Source organism: Acanthopagrus latus, chromosome 20 (genome assembly GCF_904848185.1).
Source record: "Acanthopagrus latus isolate v.2019 chromosome 20, fAcaLat1.1, whole genome shotgun sequence".
NCBI lineage: Eukaryota > Metazoa > Chordata > Actinopteri > Spariformes > Sparidae > Acanthopagrus > Acanthopagrus latus.
The window spans coordinates 13,250,271-13,267,127 of record NC_051058.1 but is presented as its reverse complement, the minus strand read 5'-3'; the positions used below and the strand labels follow the sequence as shown (position 1 = coordinate 13,267,127).

The 16,857-nt window shown below is 40.2% G+C and overlaps 1 protein-coding gene and 1 long non-coding RNA gene across 2 annotated transcripts in view; one reads left to right on the top strand and one right to left on the bottom strand.

Annotated features, from left to right (window-relative positions):
• The window catches only part of LOC119009590, a 30,697-nt gene extending 19,547 nt beyond the window's left edge, over nucleotides 1-11,150 (top strand). Inside the window, exon 3 of the long non-coding RNA XR_005071767.1 lies at nucleotides 10,494-11,150. This is a non-coding gene — a long non-coding RNA (uncharacterized LOC119009590). The remainder of the gene's footprint in view (nucleotides 1-10,493) is intronic.
• The window catches only part of gfra1b (gdnf family receptor alpha 1b), a 29,539-nt gene extending 13,651 nt beyond the window's left edge, over nucleotides 1-15,888 (bottom strand). The window contains exons 1-3 of the mRNA XM_037080997.1: nucleotides 15,320-15,888; nucleotides 14,723-15,040; nucleotides 13,697-13,780 (exon numbers count right to left, since the gene is read on the bottom strand). Of these exons, the coding sequence (XP_036936892.1) occupies nucleotides 13,697-13,780; nucleotides 14,723-15,040; nucleotides 15,320-15,359 (442 nt within the window). The 5' untranslated portion in view covers nucleotides 15,360-15,888. The remainder of the gene's footprint in view (nucleotides 1-13,696; nucleotides 13,781-14,722; nucleotides 15,041-15,319) is intronic.
• Between the last annotated feature and the right edge of the window lie 969 nt (nucleotides 15,889-16,857).

Here is a 16,857-nt window from a genome sequence, read left to right as displayed (position 1 = left end):
CAAGAGCACAGATAGCAATATTGGTGATTATTGTTCATCGCCTGTGTGCTGCTTGCACTTCAGTTTTCTGTGTTGCACTATGGTTGTTGTTTTGATTAGAAAACAATCCTCACTTGTCTCTATAATCGTCTTATTGTGTTAATATCTCTATTGTCATGTTTCTTTATTGAAAGCAGACAGTGGTCATCAGTGACAGGCTTTCTTACTATACTGTTTCAGGACGTTATTCTACTGTCTCCTATCATCAGTTCATTGACCTTCAGTGTATAACAAGCACTGAAATCCTATGCGATGCTCACCTATAAAATAACATATCTTCTTGAAAGACCTCTACTCTCTCTAAAGCCTTCTTAAGTTGCCAAACCCCTGAGCAAGGCCACCATGTTGCTACTGACGTAGACTAAATAACAAACCAGTGAAGTAAACACTGGAATCTGACCCTTGACCTCTATTGGAATGATACAAAAGAGCTTTTGAAAGACTGCCTGCCAGGTAGGGTCACATATGCATCTCAAAGAAGAGGTTAATTATGGTGTCCTCAGGGGGCGGCTCTCACTAATACAGTGAAGGTGAGAATATGAGAGCCAAACTTCTCTTTTGTACAGCTGCCAAGACGTCCAGTGTTTGTAATGCCCTCAATGCCGGTGAAGGTTTGAAAGCGTACACGCTTTTTTTTTGATTACTGAAAACACTTTTTCAGATCAGTGGGTTTGAGCAAATTCCACTTGTGTAATCTTATTAATACATGACATGTATCTTTGTTGAAGAACTGACCCATTACCTCTAGATTATAGGCGAAGTCACCAAGAAAAGTTTGCATCTGCCACTGCATATGCTTGAATCAGCTGATAGACAAGAAAAACAACCCTATCAGACAAGGCTAAGTTAGTTTATGTTCATTATCAATACCTCAATTCAATCTTGTTCAGTCTGGTTGATGTTTTTGGTCATTGTAGTCATCAGGCTAAAAAGACAGTTGTCTGCTGAAGCTTAAAGAAATGTGGTAAAATGGCTGCATGGCTTATAGCTTCCAAGTTTCCTGTCAGGAGCATCAAGAGAGGCACTTAATGCATCAGATTTTGTGCAATCCCCTCATTTTCTTTTTATTAGTGTCTATGGATTCAGGCTTAGCTGGATTATCATCTCTTTGCACAGGACACATAGACTAGAAGGCACCAACAGAACATCCTGGACTGATGCCACCATTTAACATATAAGCTGTGAGGTCAGAAACAGTAGAGCTGGTCAGAAAACCCCTTTCTCTCAAGGGTTTAATTCCTGTGTAGCAATGATATTCGGCCAAACAACTTCTTTTTCCTCTTAATGCAAGCCGAGAATATAGTTAGAAACATGCAGTCCTGAAATTGCCCAGTTATTTGCAGCTGCCATGAAAATCCTCCATATCGGAGAAACAGATTTTAGTAATAAAGAGTATTAGTGTGACCTTTAAACTAAAGCTCAAGAGCCAGCTGTTTGCATGGTAATCCAGCTCCAACATGCCTGTAAAAAGTGTGGATTAGAGCTGTGTTGAAAAAATCGATTTTCAGATTCTGAATCGATTTGCATATTAATTCCTCATAATCGATTCGTGCGTCCGAAAATTGATTTTTAAAAATAAGTTTAAAACTTTTAAACTTAGCTAACAAGCGAGCTAATTACCTAGCCTTCTGGCGAGGTAGCTAGCAGACCAGGCTAGCCAGCTAAGCTAGTTTGACAGCTCTGGGGCTGAACAATCGGCGGAGAATGTTTTTCTCTTAAATTATTATACATCAACGTACCTATCGTCCCAACCTAGCTTGGCCACCACCGTGTTTACATCATTTTACAACTTCATTGAGTGTAGAAATGCTAAAGGTTACCCTCCGGTATGATTGTTATGACACTTGTAGCTAGGTTACACTTAACGTTAACGTTACAGTATCTCTACTGTAAAAGTCGGTTGTTAAACCTACGACCACACCACATGTCTCTGTCACCTCACAGACAAATTGTCATTTTTTTCTTGCGCTCCACACTGCTTGTCAAGTACAACTAGTTACTCAGACAACATAAACTCAGACTGAGGTATCAAAATGTCTGACTTTAAACGAGAGATACCAAGCAGCGATTTCAAACAGCCACAGCTGCGACTACGATTTGCATATTAATTCCTCATAATCCGATTTGTGCGTCCGAAAATCAATTTTCGGACGCACGAATCGATTATGAGGAATTAATATGCAAATCGATTCAGAATCTGAAAATCGATTTTTTCAACACAGCTCTAGTGTGGATAACAATGAAGCATGCTGCACAAACTCAGTTAAATGTTGGTTCTGTCAGTGAAGATGGCCAGCCACAAAACAAGGCTGTAGTTTAGTGAGTATCTGGGTTTCTAATTTTATAATCTGAATTCTATTAATATATATATATATAATATATATATATTAATATACCAATTCTGTCATTTCATATTTTAAACTTGAATTTGCATGCTGGCGCATTGATCAGCATGTGATGGGGGAACAAATTAAAAGGTTCCCCCGCTCAGATGATTGGAGAGGAATAATGCTAAAATGCAGGCTCTGAAATCTTTCAGTCCATGCAGTGGCCGAGCATTACACTGCCTTGTATGTGATTAATAATATTGTGAAACTGATACTGTATTTTACTGGAAGCCGATGAAGGGAATAAGAATTAATATGCAACTCACAACCAGTGTTTGTTAACAGCCAAGATACTGCATTTTGGACTTCTTGTTGAGGTGATTGGGAGGGCAGAGTACTTCCATTTAAAGAGGGAGTTATAGTCGCCAATGTGTGCACTAGAAGTTCCATGTTTTTGGTTAAGTTATAGGTGATTTCAGCATTATTTCTCAACTGAAAGACTGAATTGTTTTTGAAATCTGAGGTTAAAAATTCAAATGTTGGTCAAACAGAAAACCAAGAGGTGGTTTGATGTTGTTCTTGAGGAGGCCAATATAGTGACTGACCTCTATCTGTTACATTTAGAGACATCTAATTAGTCATGAAGGATGGTAAGATTAATAAGGTTATTTAGGTTACACGAGCTGGGTTGATGGATTACCTAGAATTAGCAAATTTAAAGAAAACAGAATGGGACCCAATATTGAGCCCTGAGGGGACCCCACATGAGCAGAGGAAGTCATGTAGTTATAAAAACACAAGGTATATGAGCTAAACCATTTCAGTATAGTACCAGAGATGCCAACCCAGATCAATAATCCATCAATTAGAATAGATTGATCAATAGTGTCAGAGGCAGTAAGTCAAGTAAAACTAAAATCAATCAGAATGTAATTTGTTTCTTTAAGCAGAGCTGTTCTAGTGCAACGCTTTTGACAGACGACAGATTCTCAAATTATCAAAGACAGATGGGTCTGTAGTTTACAAATTTGGTGGTATCTATAGAGGTTTTTTTTTACAGAGTGACAAGATACTGGCTGTCTTAAAATGATCAGGAAAGCAGCCAGAGGAGAGTGATTGATAATAGTGAGAAGACACAGGGAAATGATTGATAGGACCACTTTAAGAAATGTTGTAGGAATTATGTCAACGGGGGCGGATGATGGACTCTATGAGAGAAACTCTATTCAAGAAATTCTACATGGAAATGGGGTTGAACTCAAGACAGTCAAACAGCTAAATTGATTTGAGGGATAAACTACAGGCTTGAAATAATCGATAATGGTCCAAAACCGTCCTTCAGTGTTTTGTCACTGCTTTACTTAATCCTTTTAAACCTATTCCTCCACCTAGTGCCCTCATTGTCATTTCCCATAATGGACAAAAAAGGCAGCAGTGGTTAGAGCCCACCCCTTCATGGCACCCTGCCCTCTACCTGGCTTCCTGCCAGTATCACTTAATCTATGTCTCAGTGTTTCTGTATTTATGACCAGCCCTGAGACCCATTTATTAAGTGCTCCCATGTAATTAGCAAAATCTCATTTAGGTCCCACAAGCTATCCCTTTATTTTTATTTAATCCTCCACTCAGTAATTCACCCTGTATCAAACAGAAGTGCAATACCCTCTGCATTCCTGAGAGTATTGCAGTGTCATAGTCAGTCTGATTCTGACCACAAGGATACTCATATTGGACTTGGTAATCCCTCGATAAATGGTACCAAATTACATGATGAGAGTCACGGGTGGGCGTTTTAGATCTTGATCAATCTTGAGGGCATCCACAATCTACCTTTGGGACAAGTCATAGAGATTGCAATGTTTAACATGCTCTGACTTTTGTTTCCGAACTTCACATAACCTCATCAACATGTACACATACCATTAGGAGCGATGTAGTCAACTAGATAGCAGTATGGATGATGAGGAGCTTGTGGCAACTAGGAACAATTTTATTTATTATTTTCCCCCAGTGAGAGTGAAAATCCCTTCACACGAGGCATTCATGATAATGATTCCAATATTTAGTGATGGTGGCCTGAGGATGTTGAAGAAATTCATCAGGTCCCTTTGGAACCCAAGTTACGCTTTCATGTTCTAGGGTGTTACACTGTGGCTTGAGAAAGCATCCCCTCCTTCAGATTTGACCGATTGTTATGAATATAAAGTTACATTTGTGAAACGGTGATGATGACGGGATGTGGTGCTATTTGGGCAGCAGAATGTGGGAGAGGATGGTCATACTTTTGCTTTTGTGAGACTCGGTTATCCATACAGATCAAAGGGGTGATATTATGCTTGGATAATCAGAAATATAACTTTCTATGCACTTTCTCACCATCAGCAGTTCCCAAATAATTTCTATAGGGAGTTTTTTCCTTCTTTTTTCTGCCTTCATGTGTCCTACTTCTAAGCATTAGTGGTTAAAACCATTTCACCTGTATATCAATCTGAGAGATGTAAGGGAAGCCTGAGGCACAGAGATATTTTTAAACTTTGAAATGTGATTGTCAGTGTATGGCAATGTATGCAGGGAGATTTGCACAAAGATGAGGGCCTCCATGCAGTCGCATTGCACACAGTGTAAAGATTATGCATTTGTGTACTCGTGTTGGTGTGTATGGGTGCAGAGGGTGTAGTTAGTCCACACATCAATAAGTCCATGCCTGACTGACAACATTATCCTGCGTCACCTGCAGCCTGCAGCATTTTATATTCTTATCTCAAAGCCATGATTAGCCGTTGCCTGCATCACTCGTGGTTGCATATCCACGAGGCTCCGTGCACACAGCTTGTCATGGCTAAGCCATCAGGTACACTCATCTTAGTGAGGAAATTCTTCTCTTCGAGCTGCATTACTGAGCCGTCAACTCCCAAAAAGATTTATATAGTGAGGCAGAGAAAGCTGGGAGTGGGTTAGTCAGTATTTGAATGAGTGTTTGTGTGTATGTGTGTGTGTATGTTAATGAATGTATTTGATATTATTTTGTTTGCATGATGTGGCATCAGAAGTAGAAAAGTAATTACTATAATACTCATTTACTACTCTTCAGCACTTTAGGTCATGTCCTCTCAACACAAGAATACTCAAATTATGCAACCAACTGCAACCAACATAAATGAATTCAACATGTCAAAAACAATAGACGATAAATAAAAAATATTGTGAATTGAAGTGAAATTACCGCCTTACAATGGTATGCCTCCATGCACCCGTCGAGTTGCTGTTCCTGGGCTATGGCACGGACTGATTTTGAAGTTTTTTAAGTTTTATGATGTCACAGTGCATTTAACCTCTGACCTTTTGGATATCAATTTTAATAGCTTTCTAATTTTACCCTAGTAGACATCTGTGTACATTTATTATCATAAATATGGTATGAAAGGAGTTGTAACCAAAAATATGTTTTGTGATGTCACGGTGACCATAAATTTCTGGTCATTTCGAAAGAAACACTGAACATGATATCAATATTTCAGTTTTGAGTATCATGGTTATTGGTGACATTCCTAGTGGACACTTGTACTAAATTTGAAGATATCCCCTGCATTTCTGAGATATCGTGTTCACAAGAATGGGGTGTTATGAGTTGACAATGACCTTGATGTTGATAACCAAAATCTAATCAGTTCATTATCGAGTCATAGTGGGCACTGCTTCAAAATTTAAAGAAATGACCTCAATGTGTTTTTGAAATACAGCGTTTACAAAAATGGTATGTACGAACAACCTGAAAACATAATTCCTCTGGCCACAGCTATCGCAGATGCGGAGGTATATAAAAACAATAATTATTAATACAATACACAATATGGTTTAATAGTTAGGAATCAATAAGTAAACTATGTATAATGTGGTATCAGCAGAACGAAACTAGATCCATGTTTCCTATGTAAGTTGAAAATAGCTGCCATATAGCATCACATTTCTGAGCTCACCCTCTCGGTCGTCTATAGTTAAAATCATATCAGGATTGTTTTAACACACAATTATGTTTACATTGCTTTTATGTAGGGCTTTACAATTTGCCTCTCATTCACACACAGAAACACTTGCCAATGTTTGAGATAAAATTACAATCCTTTCACCTCATGCCACTGAACGCTTTTAGTTTTAATAGTAGATCAAAAAATCTACATTCCAGTGTACACCAGGATACGATTGACACCATTTTATTAACAGTTACACTAAAAACAAGAGGGCGCGTTGTAACTGTTAATAAAATAGTGTCAATCATGTCCTGGAGTGTGCTGGAGTATAGATTTTTTTTAATGAACTGTGATTTGCTCCGTACTGACTGCACACAGAAGAGAAGCACTGCTGTGCACTGTGTTGTTTTTGCTTTAGTATAAATATTTGATTACACAGCATCTAAGTGAATTTCAAACTTTTAATCCACAACTTGTGTCTGTTATTGGGTTGTGAGCTCCCTCTGGTTAGCTTAGTCGGAATAAATCGTGTTATTCTGCGGTTATAGAGGGGCACAGTGAAAACAAAGGAGACTTATGTGAAAGGAAATGCCTCAAGATGATTCGCTGATATGGCTGAAAGCAGTCTTGCGTAAAAAAAGGATCAGCAGATTAAAAGTGTGTCTTTCCGCTGATGGCCACTCTGATGTTCAGCCGGTAGTTTGCTCACATATGCAGAGTTCAGAGGGAAGCCAGGCCAGTGGCAGAGGACAAAGACTACAGAAGATTAATCTGTTGCTTCAGGCAACGACTCCAGTCCCACTGAATTATTCTTGAGGTCTTTGCAATGGAAAATCATCACGCTGAGCTTCATCTCTTGTTCACCGACTCGATCCTCGGCAGGGCTACTGATGAGCAACGAGGATGGACTAGGAGCAGAGGGAGAATATACTGGGCTCAGTGTTCGGGCTGAGATTTCTAAGATACTAAGATTTCCTCTGTGAGAGTGGCTGCTTACACGCAAGTCGAGGAGCTGGCTGCGGGGCCTTTTGAGAACTTCTTAAATTTGTCACTTTGAAACTGAGACAGCTCCAGTTTATAGCATCATGGAAACATGAGTGGCAGGAATCTGACAGGAATCCAAGAGTACAAGCATCTGCAGAGAAACATGGCTATAATCATTAAGGCTCTAATGCTGATGAACATCTGCATGTTCCTTACTTTGACATATCACTGGTTGCAAGTCTGCAGAGCTGATTGAAACTTTTCACTTTCAAAAGGGAATTGAGAACAGACCAAATGCCAGAATTAAATGGCCAAGTTTATTCCTTTTACAAAGTCTTATGTGCTACTGTTTGTGTTGATTGTAATTGTACATCACTGCTGTCAGGCTTGTTGGAATACAAAATTGCTTCATTTTGTCTCCAAAAAGTATCTAACTTAAAATGAGTTGGGGATGTGTTTGTACAAGATATATCCCGCAGGAATCCTCGCTTTTCTTAACTCTCGCTATTGGATTTCAAAGAAGTACAACCCAGAAGGGTCTATCTGAAATCACTTGAATTTGTCCTTAGCTCGGTCTAATTGGGCAGAGTGTATGGCCTCAAGCAGCCAAATAAATGAACTTTAAAGACATAAACAAGATGTGTTGTAGAAAAGCTATTTTTCTTTTTTTACTTAGGGGAACTTCTGTAGTTCCATCATTCCTTCAGTCTGCTCGACAGTATTGTGTTACTTCTCTGAGAGGCCCTCGTTCATTGATTTATAAATGACACAGCACTTAATTTCGGCTGCTCCTGGAGACTATACTTGAGCAGTTATTGGCATGAATGCCTCACCTTTCAGTTTGAATTAACAACCTTATAAATACATCATAAGTAACGCTCTCTGGAGAAGTCACGAATGAAGAAAAGTGACTTAATGAAGGTACTCAAAACTAGTGGTCTAACAGAAATGGACAACTATGAAATGTCTTTTGCTTTCAGCCATGCTTGCAGTGTGGCTCTATTAAAGAAGTGTTTCACTTACATTTATTTGTCAACATTGATCGCCAAATATAGATTTTTTTTTGTCTTACCTTTATATCCTCACAAATAGTGCATTCACGAATAGTTATTATCATGAACACAGGTACACAAATGTATCCAAAAATGTATCCAAAGCCATTAAAGGAGTCCCATTATGCCTTTTAATTTTTTTTTCCTTTATGCTTTATATTGGTCCCTGGGCATGCAAAGATTATGAAATGCCTTGTCAGTAGTCCCGCCTTTAATTCTGTGAGGTCACCACACATTTGCACAATTTATGCCTAGCTTTGCACGTAAAAATTGATTTAACACAGCTGCGTTATTGTTGCTAGCGCTGCTGGCTCAGGCATGGCAAAGCTGACCAATCAGAGCAGATTGGGTATTCAGGAGAAGGCAAGCCTTAAAGTGACGGGAGCTAAAACAGAGCGTTTCAGACAGAGGGGGAGTACAGAGCTGCATCACTGGACCGTATGAGAAAACTGATCTGTTTTTTGAGCACTAAAGCATGTAAACATTTTATTGTAGGGTAAGGTAGTTAAGCAGAGATAATAAGGATGGCTAAAAGTTTAAATTAGATGACAGTAGTTTATAGGGGTTAGCAGATGTAGCTGTAGCTGCAGTATAGACTGCCTGTGCCAGGGTATAACATTAATGTTAGTTTTCTAAGTCTAATATTGGATGTCTACTCCCTCTTTGGACTGAGGAATTCATCATTTGAAAAATATTTTCAAAGACTCAAAAGACTTGCTTAAGCAGCAAGAGAAAGTTAGGAAGGTATAGTTGTAGTTAAAAGGCGGATGAAGGAAGGATGAGGAGGTGAAGGACAGCAGTCAGCATACTGCTGTGGGAGATATAGCGAGGGCACAAGCAACAGATGAGACTGACAGCAAACACAGAGAGATGGAGAAGCAGGGCAGGTCAGAGAAGCAGATATCTCAGGAAGAGGGCCCTCATTTCTCTTCTTCAGTGCCTTGAGAAGGACAAGACATCAGCATGCAGCACTGAATTCGATCCAGAGTGGCGGAATATGTCTCACTTAAAGACTTTACCACTCACAGCAAGGTAGAGTTACTATTTTTGAAATTTGTGATATCATGAATAACCATCGATAAATAATCATCACCATCTTGTCATTTTGTGTTCTTATTGTGTTACATCCTGTATTGTGTGATTAATTTAATGATTACAAAAAATTCACAAAAATAATAAAGAATAAACAATCAGGTGCCTTGTAGCTATTTAGCAAAAGTGATAATTGATTGCTCTACGTTTTAGAAGTGTTTCATCAACAAGCTTGTACCTAAGAAATGCTGTGCAAAGGGGGCTTTAGAATATCACCAGGATGCCTTGCATCTCTTGTATCTTGTGGGTCAAATTCCAACAGCAAGTACATAATAATATAAGTAAATTCAAATAATCTTCTAATGATTTTGTAATTTACAGGCATCTCAGTGATCTACTCCTTTGAGCCCACTGTTGTGTTGGAGCGAGAGACAATCTTTGGTGGGTTCACTGGCTTATAAAAATGAAGTAGCCCACTACACAAACCACCCAAACCTTGTTTGTCTGGTTGATCGTAGGGTGAAATTACTTTAGGAAAATAAAAGTCACCTGTTACTTAAGACGAAATTCAGCCTTGAAGTTAATTAAAAGAACTGTTTAATAAGTTACAGACATGCCTCTTCTGCCAATGTCAAGACTGACCAAACGATTAACCATAGAAAGCATCATTGACATGCTTGAGCCGATTGGCTTTGAGAGCAGATCATCACAGGCAATTTGCCTGGAAGTCTATGAGAGCACAGATGTGTCTTTCTCCAGGCAACTTGATTCGCCTGTCAGCTATTGGAAGGTTGATATTTGTTGATGTTATAATCCCATAAATTAGTGTTTCTGATAATGAATTGTGAAAGCTAAATATTCTGGGATTAAGAGGGACAGGTCTTCAATCAGTTCCTGGACCTGGTTCCTATTGCTGATGGCAAAGTAGACATTGTTATGACGACCTTCAAGAATGCAATCTGGGGAAGGGCCACCAAGCAGAAAGTTCTATGGACTTGGTCAGTTGTCAGTGATTTAGGGTTAAGGTAATGGTTATTTTGACCACATTGTAGCTTTTTCCAAGAGGTGAATTCCTGTCTCGCCTCCTTCAGGACCTCGCTGATCCCAAAGGACTTGGAGTCTTCAACACCAACCATGAGGAAGAGATGAAAGGGAGAGGGCAAGATGTCCAAGAAGTGCTGAGGGAGGAGCAGTGAAGCAGATCCCAGCGAAAGTTGAATGCCTAAGTGTAAAACTGAAATCCTTTCCCTCTCCTCTTCAAAAAAAATAAAAAAAAAATAAAAACATGGTTTGTATTATTATTTGTACTGCACAGACTTGTTGGTCTGGCCCCAAATGACTGCAGTAAAGGTGGGCGAAGGCTCTTCCTACAAAGGTCTGTTCATTGTAGGTCATCCACCCTCACAGAACAGGCCTGGAAACACAAGTGGACAAGAGGTTCCATGATCTGGATATCAGTGGGGCCTTCAATTTCACAATCAGCTCCTCTACTAAGTGATACAAGAATGAGGTCCTGCAGGAGTGGTCCTTGTTCAAGAACATTGTCCTTACCGTGGTGAATTAAGTTGATTGTGACTACGATCAACGAAGAAGAGTTAGGAGGAGGTCATGAATCTGCTGGAAAACAAGTTTGATGAATGGATGAGTCCCCACCCCTGCCTGGGCCTAGTCATCACCATTTCAACTGTGAAGTTTGAACATGATTTTTCAACGATGAACTAATAAAGACATCACTCAGAAAAACTCAACAAATATTGTATGTATATTCATGACTGTTACTGCAGTTTTTGATTCCCTGTATTGTCAGGTAAAGGCAGAAACTGACCTCCAACGCTGTCTACTTGCTGAAGGATGGCAATAAACGGATCATATTAAAGATAATTAGAATCCTCGTAAAATAAGATGTTCAAACAAACAGTGAAACTTTGGAACAAGAACGCTGCAGAGCAGTCACTTATAGTGTAGAATTTGAGTTCTCATAGAATAAGTCGGTTCTCAGATTAAGGCTGCACCTGGCTAATGTCTGGTTACAGGAAAAGGAAATGGACAAAATGGGATTTGGGCTGGCAAAGCAACCTAAAATCAGAGACTGTTGTTGCTATCTAGACCTGTCTCCACCACGGCATCTCCGATCAACAGGTAGACAGTGATAAGAGCCGACAGAGCGCTGGACTACAGCTGTGTTTACAACATTGATGCTTGGTGCTCATGCAGTCAAGGTGGATAGATAGTGTTTCCAAGATGTCAAACTTTTGATGTGAAGAGGCCGACTGCATTATCACCACCATTTTGTAGCAGCTGTTTACACACACCCTGATGCAGATTCAAAAGATACACTAGATGTTTTTTTGTGTATAAATAAATATACGTGTTTCGTAAAATTGTGTAGCATGAAGGAGTTTACAAACTGATTTCATTACACAACCCTGTGCTGTATAATGACTATAAATGACCATCTATCTTGTACATGTAAAGCTATTACATAACATCTGGCTAGTAGGAGGGGTTAATAGTAGACAATAGGTAGGTGCATCTGCTCATTTCATAGTTGTCATGTGATTTATTTGGAATAAAAAAGGCTTACATGTATATGATATCAAGCATTGATTTTCAACTGTTCGAGTAGTGAGCATCATGTCTTAGCAGTTGGCCCTATAGGATGTGGTATGGATTATTCTATGCTGGCTCACATGTGCATTACCTTACACTGTGGATGGCCTAAGGCCTGGCTTAGCTGCAGACAGGAATGAGGTCACTTATGGCAAATGGATTCCTGATATCTAACCCATTAAGTGATTTTTTTCTCTTCTTTTCTCAGTACCCCTTTGGCTGTTTACACACAGCTATACATTACACTGGCTACTTAGCTCCGACTCCATCTCTGCATCCAGATTTATGTTGCTCGCATACACATTGGTGATTTCTCATGATGGTGTCTAATAATGATAAGAAACGCCCATGTCTTCCCCATTGTGAGGCACTGACTTTGACAGAGTAGCACATTTGCAGCAGATTAAATCTTCATCAAGATTAAAACATTTGTTCCGTTGGATGTGCTGCCTCATCTGAGCCACATCGCACAAATGATTTTCATTAAATAATGACCTGCACATTTCAAGATGATCTGTCTTCTTGGCCTTTTAATAATTCCTGTTTTGTTTTACAAGCAGACCCATCATCTGAAAGCCTCATGAATCCTTAACCACTTTTCCAATTTCAATTTTCTTCCAATTCTTCTTAGTCTCGCATTGCTAGACCTATCTCTGTATTACTTCTGCGCTATTCCGGCACGGGAAGGGGTGGGTGGGGGGGACGAAATCTGAATTCCAATAAAAAACATTTCTTCACTCTCCCTTTTTGAAATACAGTTCACCATTATGTCATCGCATGTGGAGCAGAGCCACTGCGATACGCTAAGTGGATTCAATCATAGCGAGAGCCAAAGAGAGAGAGAAGGAGAGAAGGAGAAAGAGCCAGAGAGAGAATCAAATGACCATTTTTTTTTTTGCTGCAATGGTCGCTGGCTGGTGCTGCAGACGCCATCGTCCAGCCCAAAAGCCCAACATTGAAGAGTGCCAGAGAGTGCTGCACTTGTCACACACACACACACACACACACACAGAGCTCTTGTTCCATCAGTGCCATTGAATGCAGACAGATGGTTAATTGCTCCTCTGTGTGTATGTGGATGTGTGTGCATGTGATCCCAGAAGATGAAAATGTTGGCCCAGCCTAGGTGCATGCTCCCCAAGTCCACCTTCACTCCGTTGGCTTTTTGAGGATGTGTATGGCTCAAAAACGACAAACAAGCAACATTTTCTGGTCCGAATTTCTTGCCTTTTTTAAACCCAGGCATGTGGCCCTGCGAGCTCCAACAACACATGCTCTACTCTAAAAGGATGATTAATCCAAAACTAGCACATAAATGCTACTTCCAGCACTAGTACTGTGATAGTGGGGGGAAAAAAAAACACGCAGACCCTCTCATCATCGCTTTGAGAGCTGAAAGCGAAATACACCAAATTACTCTGCTTTGTGTACGGTCAGTCACAGTGGCAGATAAAAGCTTTTGTGAAGGATAATGGGCGTTGAAAGCTGCAGCCCCGAAACCAGACGGCAATAGAAAAGAGCGGTTGTCAAACAGTGACAGATTTGTGGGGCTGATGTGGCGACTTAAACTGGGTTCTAAGGCAACAACTGGGAGATAATGTCTCCGTGAATGCATCAACTTAACTTTGCAGGGTCCAAATTTAAAACCTGAGGAATGTCAGTGATGTAAACGCAGCAATCTTACCGGCTATGATGGGGGCAAGGCGGAAAATATCTGAGAGGCGGCTGTTGACTGGTTCGTACGGGGAGTATTCCAGCAAGTCGTTACCTGCACGGGAAACAAATGACTGTCAACAATATGTGATCGACATTGTGATATGGGGGTGAATGTTATTCGATCATCTTAAACATTATTATATGAAATACACTGAAGGGGTAACTGGATAGGGGCTGTAAATCACACATGTTGATGCATACATGAGTTCTTATTTTGTAAATATTGATATGCTGTCATATAATTATTCAGTACAGCATGGGAAGAAGGCTGATCTTGGGTAAATTTAAGTAGCCTACAATCAAATCCGTCTCACGTAGGTAGGTCTGATGCTGCTTCATTGCATGGATCACTATACTATGTGAATTAAAGGGGCATATATGTAGTTTTGGAAAATGAATTCAGAAAGTATTTGTTTTATTTTAAGGCTTCCTCGTAGGAAAATAAGGTTTGAAACTGGAAAGGTGGCAGTGTCTGCTACATATAAACAAAGCAAAGCAGTATGACATTGTGTTGTCACTTTGTTTATTCTGTTAATGTACGCAATGAAGATTTTTGTCTTCCGATTAAAATCCCTCTCCCAAAACTGCACCTTTAAATATTCAGGCTTCTGAACTGAAACATTATTTTAAACTTGTACATTATTTTAATATTTCTTATCTACATAAGCTACTTCGAAGTCGTAAAACAGCTCCACCATAACCAGCTACAGCACCGTCATACCACTTAGTACACATGAATGCATCAGTGTTAATTTTCTAATAGTGTAAATTATTATGAAACAGTGATATTCAGCCTGCACGATGTGTTCTGTGCTTTCATTTTGATATAAAGTACGTTTTTCTGATTATATTTCTGCACAGTGATTGGATATTTTTTCATAATAAAATACCTGAATATTTTCCCCCACCGTCATAAACGCACACTTTCAGCTATAGATTGATCGTATTAATCGATCAAATAATGATTCATAGGTTGGTCTGGGTCAGTGCATACCCTGTAAACTCTGAAATATGCTCCAGAAGATCCGGAGACAGTTCTTCTCCTTCTTCATGCCTCTCCTACACCTGCAGTTGTACAGGGGGCTCTGCTTCATGGCATCTATCGCGTTGCGGCACTCGCCCTGCGCCTCGGGACCGGTGACCGCACTGAAGTTGCTCTCCCTCCCCGCCACGCACTGCCTCATCGTCCGGTACTTGGTGCTGCAGCTGTACTCCTTTAGACATTGCTCACTGGCCTTTACGCAATCCAGACGGACCCGGGAGGAGCTGCTGCTGCTGCTGCTGCTGTCTCCCCTCAAGGTGAACACTGAGTCTGAGGGAAGTCAGAAATATTTCTAGTTTGTCGACATTGTTGTGCACAGAAAGGGAATAACCGAGAGTATTGTTGCAAACTGATGCACAAAAACGCACTGCGCGCTGGACAAACTTTCTGACCCCTACATCGTGCGTAATTGGGAACAAATTTAGAAAAAAAAACAAACAAAAAAACCCCCCCAAACAATTCACATTAACTTTAATGAAACAAAGCGCAGTTGTTAAATATACATCACAGCCGAAACATAGAAATCCAACAGATTAAAACGTCACTCACCCAGGAAGGACAATACAATCACAAAAGTTGTCAGAATCATTGCGCTTTAGGCGAATTCTAATGTTTTTTCAAAGAGTTTTTTTTTTAATTAGAAGAAAATCTTGAGCCAACTCGTCACACAGATCCGCTTTTCTTCCACACCGCGCGAGTTCAAGTGATGATCCGGCATCCTGTAGATCCAAGAGCGACAATCCCAACTCCGGACCCGAGTGCGCCAGCTGAAACCGCACCGCGCGAACCTGCCGGAGTTTCGGACGCCACGCGCCGACTCTGTACCATTTCGGACATGTCCCGACACAGGAGCTGCCGGACCAAGAAAAAACCCCCCCACAAAACTTCAATGCAACTCTGATCAGTCCAACTTCCCGAGGGGGAATTCAACTTGAATCGTCCGTCACGTCCCCTTTTACGCACTGGAAGCGCACGAAATTCCCAACATGTGGATCAAAATGAAAAAGTACATCCACCTCCGGCAGGTGCGAAGACAAAACGGCGCCGTTTTGATCCGGACCGCTCTCCTCTCTGATGAACAACTGAGAGGGCTCCAGATGCGACGCGTGAGGGCGTGACGTCACGCGACTATGCGCACAATAACCTGAACAGAGCCCTTAACGGCGTTCACATTTAACATCCAACCCGCCAGAAACTGGATAGAGTTCACTTATTATCGCTCAGCTCATTATGTATTGATGTGACCTGCAGGCCTGTGTCACGTGTATCTACAGTCTATCAGCTAAACTGCAGCGATTTATTTAAGTGTCTCACTATCTCACTGACACTATGAGCAGCCTCTGGTGCTTTCATTTTAAGGAATGGGTTTAAAAGTTTCAAGGTATTTAAATCTCTGGAATTGAGCAGCACAAAGTTAAGTTCCAATGTATTGGAAAAAAAATCATATTGCTTTTTTTTATCTGAAATTGCAGCTGCCTTATAAAGTTGTGAGAGCTGTTGACAGGTTTTCCCATCAAAGTTTGTTTTTTCTGAAAAATCAGATTGAGAGAATGAGTGAGAAATGAGACGGGAGCACTCACTCGGTATAATAATTACATGGGTTTGGACCTTGCAGATTGCAGATTAACTACCAGTATAAAGAAATGTCTCCATCAGTTTGTATTAAATTGACAGTTTATACTTTGTTTGATTGCTGACTCAGAACATTCACACACTTCTCAGCACACAGGATGTCTTAAAGATCATCTCTGTATTTATGACAAGAAATGAAAACATCAGCCTTAAGGAAAAGATATTATTAAAAGGATAAGTTCACTCAAAAAAAGGGAAAATCAGTCATTATCTGCTGACCTTCATGCTGACAGAAAGTTGGTTGAAGGTTCCTGTAGTCTACAAACACATTTCTGGAGCCTGACAACCAAACAGCATTGCTGTGTTTTCCTAAACAACTGAAGTTCATGGGGACATGTTTTAAAAATAGAAAAAAATAAAAATAAAACAAAAACCAAAAAACTATGGAAGCCCCAGATCGCCCCCAAAAAAAGTCTTTTCACATATAGGATCTCAGGACTTCCAGATATTTGGAT